Source organism: Lottia gigantea (genome assembly GCF_000327385.1).
Source record: "Lottia gigantea unplaced genomic scaffold LOTGIsca_12, whole genome shotgun sequence".
NCBI lineage: Eukaryota > Metazoa > Mollusca > Gastropoda > Lottiidae > Lottia > Lottia gigantea.
The window spans coordinates 2,767,169-2,772,788 of NW_008707225.1; the positions used below are offsets into that span (position 1 = coordinate 2,767,169).

At 30.3% G+C, this 5,620-nt stretch overlaps 1 protein-coding gene across 1 annotated transcript; it reads right to left on the reverse strand.

The window, feature by feature from the left end:
* Positions 1 to 425: 425 nt before the first annotated feature.
* Positions 426 to 1,535, reverse strand: LOTGIDRAFT_156931 (hypothetical protein; the record flags this gene model as incomplete). Its single annotated transcript, XM_009048197.1, has 2 exons — positions 426 to 733; positions 1,436 to 1,535. The coding sequence occupies 2 exons, from the start codon at positions 1,533 to 1,535 to the stop codon at positions 426 to 428; spliced, it is 408 nt and encodes a 135-aa protein (XP_009046445.1).
* Between the last annotated feature and the right edge of the window lie 4,085 nt (positions 1,536 to 5,620).

Genomic DNA, 5,620 nt, shown 5'->3' on the forward strand with positions numbered 1-5,620 from the left:
CAGCACTAATAAAGTTATTTTACCCTTAAACCCATTCTGACCTGCTAGTCAGTGGGTAGATGAGTTCTCGTTTTTTTTTACTTAGGTGATAGTCAACCACTAAAACTATGATAATCGTACAACGAACACAATACATCTATACAATTTAGCACAAATTCACAGTCCCTGATAAATCGGCTTCACATTTTGTCGACAACACAAAACGAAATCTACATTAACGATGTCACAAATAATTTCCCACTACGGATCACTATTTTCTCTCGACCGCTTTGAATTATGCACAAATTTAATTCGAGATTCGAAATTTATGCACATTCGGAATCAAGATGTAACATGAATTTATCCTTAACCGTTGTCATAACAACAGAAGGAGGTAGATTTATCATCACACGGACGTCCATCATTATAACTTCCGGTTTGGAATTTCAACTTAACGTATCTTTGGTCACCAAGTCTTTCAGATCTTTGTCCTTTTCGCTCGCATCATCTTTTTTGTCACCCGGACGTGTTTGGGAATTAAGTTCTTTTATAGCTTGGAGTTCTTTCTTTTCTTTCATTCGGCGATTTTGAAACCAAATTTTAATTTGGCGTTCCGTAAGACATAACATATGTGATAGTTCGATGCGCCTACGCCGTGTAAGATATCTGTTAAATTTAAATTCTTTCTCGAGTTCTAAAGTTTGAAATCTAGTGTACGTTTGTCGTCCCCTTCTTCGTTGATTGGAATTTGGACCTGAAAATAATACGAAAAATATTATATTATAAAATAATACTAAAATTATATAATTAAATACACTAAAACTGGCAAAATCAAAATACAAAAATAACTTCGAAATGGTTATTTAATTCATTATCTTCAAAAGATATATGGGCATAAATGGCAAACGATCAGTTATACACAACAAATGTCCACAAAATAATAGACACTTTTGAACAGCTATACAAATATTATAATTTGCATTATTGCACAGCTAAACACGTTAAAGTTAAACATTTTGTAACAAATTCTGTGTATGCATTTTTATGGTAAAGATTGTAATATCATTATTATCAGTCATTAGTATATTATGAACAATTTTGGACAAGAATAAATGAAAATAAAATGCCGAATGCAGTATTCAAGTAATATCAACGTTATCAACAATTGACATTACAGAACTTTTATTCTCATTGCCCCATCGACTGTGGTTTCACTTTCTTAACATTGCAAAATTATGTTCTGGATTTTTTCATGCATGTGCAAAATCTATGTACTAAATACTTTATACCTGTTATTACATTGGCATTGGCAAGTATTAGCAAAACTGTAATTGACTCGAAAGAGTTCTAACCAAGGTTAACATATTTACCATGAGAATGATTTAAAATAGGTGGGTTAATTGGCAAGTTTCTAGATTAAAATCGTAGTCATGTTAAAATTCTCGCTATCACTTACAATAAATTAGTGAAGCTTCAACCAACATCTGTGTTCCAGTGACAATGCACGTGTTTCTCACAAGAAAAAATATCTTTAACATTTTTACGTCAGACTTCATTTTGGGGACAATAATTCAGTACATGTCATGTAAAGATATTTGGAGAAACAAAAATAGCTAAGTAGTTAATCATTAGATAGAAACCTTCTACCAAACATCGGAATGCTTCGAATTTTATAATGGGAGGACAAGATGAGATGGTTATTTGTCGGCAATAGGGACAACTAATTTCTTTGAGTGAACACTTTCTTAAAAGGATTTCAAAATCGATTAGGACCACATCACTTCTAAAATTCACATTTGTTTTCTTCCGAGCACAGCTGTATATAATCTGGGAAGGTGGCCATTTCAGAACCACTGAGTTATTGCTTTAACAAAAACATTCGTCACTGATTTTATCTCGAACATTTTCGCTTGCCACCATTATCCTATACTACGTTTTATGGGTTATGAAAACGACGCTGTAGAGGATAGAATTTGCACGTGCAAGTTAGAAAATAAACATGTCTGTCCAATCTTTATCGACTGTGACAGCTGAATATTTTAAGTAAGATCTCAAAAATATAAAGAATGTAGAACTACTATTATGAACTACTTAATCAACACCTAAGTTGATTTTACTGTTTTTTCATACACCTAGGAAATGTTCATCCAATTTTGTTAAAGTTATGGAACAGTTCAAATTATAGACATATTTGGCGCTATAGTCTATTATATTCAACGGAAATATTTTTGGTAGCGTTTCCAATCGTTGCCATTCCAATCCCTTATGTTAGTAAGGTTTATTGGTGAATATCCAAATACCGAAGCCCGAACAAAAAGAACCAACAAACGTTTTCGATAATTTAAGTATTTCCAACGTCTATACTCTGTTGGTAAAATAAATGTTGCGATAACTTGATAAGGCGTAATAAGCTAGAATTTCCATACACAAGAGCATATACAATTAATATTAAGATATATATTTTGATACTGGTTGTTGTGATGTAATACAAATTGTTGAGAAATATATCATGATACTGGTACGAATACTATAATGTTGTGATGTAATAAAAAGATTGAGATATATATCATGATACTGGCTGTGATACTATGTTTTTGTGATGTAATAATAGCTATTTAGATGCAGTTCTTCGATAGGATACTATTGTTGTTGTGGTGTAACATAACTATTGGGATATAGTTCTTAGTTGAGATACTATATCGTTCTTGTGATATAATATATTAACTATTGAAATATAGCTCTTAGTTGGGATACTATATATTGTTCTTGTGATATAATATAACTATTGAGATATAGCTCTTAGTTTCGGTACTATATTGTTTTTGTGATGTGATATAAGATACTGTTTGGGGTCACATTGTACTGTGATGATATTGTAACAAAATGATTGATATTTTATAGCATTTTTAGAAATGGAAACTCTACATGGACAATTATATTTAACTCTCTGTATGATATATGAAAGTTAGCATTATTTGGATATAATAACCAGAGGTGGTACTTTCGTTTTAGATTAGAACTTTGATTTGGAACACATAAATTTATACTTTCTTATTGCATATATCGAAATTGATGTGATGATGTAATACTTAAACCCGTCTGCAGTTTCGTTCAAATTAAATTTGGGTATTCACCTATTGCCATGGTAACGAGATACTTAACATATTATTTTTGAGAGCAAATATAATTTTTATTTAATCGATGGACATGAAACAATTATAACTTAGTTAAAACTACTCTGTTTACATCAAGTTCAGTAGACAGACTTCAATACGAAGAATTTAGTCTTGCCGTATAAATCTTAACTTCAAAGTAAAATATTTTCATTCAAAAACAAATCTATAGGATCATAATATTTTTCTACAGGCTAGATGATTTATGAAAAAATGTTCTGTATTTTCCATTCTCTGCTGGTGATATTAGATCTAAGAACATAAAAAGCTCTATCGACATCGTCGTATTTATAAAAACACAACATGCATGATTAGCTTTTATCACACAATCGTACAAAGCTGCCATCAAAAAGTATGCTTTATGGCTTAATAAGCGTATGATTACCATGCAAGTATGAAGAAAAGTCATTTGCCAGTTGGTGAACTGAAAATGTCATGAGCATCTTTTCCACAGGGAGTTTGATATCAGTAGATGGAACTCTATTAAAAAGATACCTTGAAATTAGATACTGTGAAATTAATCATTGACTTTTCTCCGAACTGTTGTCGAACATTGTAAAAACTCCTTATGCAGGTTTAGGATGCATGTGATATTTTTTAAAACTTCTTTGTAGTTTTTGAATTTTCCTGATAGATCTTGAATTTCTATATGTTTCATATGTGCATTTGAGCTTGTAAATATTGTAGAACATTTCTTATGTCTGGAAGTATCCTATAGTGCGACGAGATAATGAGATTTTATGATGTTATAATGAATAATTTATTAGGTGATGACCGACTTCTATATGACTTATAACTTCTACAGGCCTGACAGAGTAGTGGTGTACATCATTTCAACGTGTTAAAATAGCCAAAGGTATGGGTCAGGGGACATAAATCTATTAACAAAACTCATAAAATATCAAATGTAAAATTTACCGGTGTAGAGTTTGAAATTATGAATGATATACTGTTGTAAAGTTTTAGTCAATTAAACAGGCCGTATATTAGTGTTAATAAAAGCCAGTTTAGTGTTAAACCATTTGTTCTGGATTCCTAGCACATAAATCAAGATTAGTTTCCATTAAACAAAGAATTATAGCACAATCTTAAGTATAGTGGGTTTGTGTTAATCCGATGTTTGTTGATGGCTTTGTTAGTAACCTAAAAACCCTATCAATAATTAATTATATTATCTTGTGAAACTTTCCTGATGCCAGATTCCTTACTTAAATCGAGATTACCAAACAGCAATTCTATCCATTATGTATTCGAGCAGATCAAACTTAATTTATTCTAAACTGGAGAAATTTGAAAGCCTCCGCTGAGAGATTTTTGAATTTCATACAGTCATAGAACGATTTTAGCAAATTTAAGAAACTCATTTTGGCAGTGTTTATGCTTGATAATGTAAAAATTTCAACTTATAAAAAATCCGAAAGTTTATTGTATGCCACATAAAACACATCACGAAAATAATGAAAATATCAATAAAAGCTAAAAATTGTAAGGGTCTGAATATGATGCTTTTCACCAAAAGACAATTTTAATATTATTTTTCTGATCAAGAACAGCTGTAAAATTAGCATGTATTCATTTGCTTTCTGCACTTTGATGTTCCCAAGACTTAGTGACTAGAACAGATGTAAATAATTGTCAATTCTATATTTTCCTTCTTAATTGCCAACAATAGCAAAGTTATTTTAATTTTAAAAACCTTCATTGAATTACGTTACCTATGAGCACGACAGATAAAAAACTAAAAAAAAACTTTGGTAATATATCATACAGTTAAGGTGGAAATAAAGCCAAACTTGTTTTTCATGTTGAATATTTTTATAGCCCTAAGTCCATTCATCATGGTTTATTTGGAGGAAAAATATTTGGGTCATTTGTTTGCAGACAGTTATACTTTAAAACATGGAAACATGTTAGCTGTATGGGGCAATTACAAGAAGTATTCGTGATAGTAACATTATGTCTACATGTTATGAGAAATACATGTTAATACTATGAATACTTTCAGGCTAGTTTTACTAGTTTTTTTTTGTCTTTGAGTTATTTGGTACAAACTTAAATTTCTGTTTAAAGAAATATTGGTTAAATAGAAAGTTAAACCCTTACTTCTATCAGGAGAGTTGTCATTCAGTAAATAATTATTTCAGTTGATGACTTAATTCAAACCATTTATTTTGGTACTTCTTCTTAAATTTTCAAGTTCAATATTTTAAGGAGAATTTATACATTAAATAATAATTTTAAACCAAATCAAAAATTTGTAATTATAGAGCCTCTCCATTCAATACAAATATAATTTAATTGTAAATATTTTAGTTTCTTCTGTTTCTATTTATTAATCTTTATTGAAAATGAACAAATACCTAAATTATCATTTACATTGTATCTTTAAGTTATCGTCTATTCATTACTACAAGAAACCTGTCTTTAATCAATAATTATTGCAAGGGCAATTGAGGGGACTCGTCTAC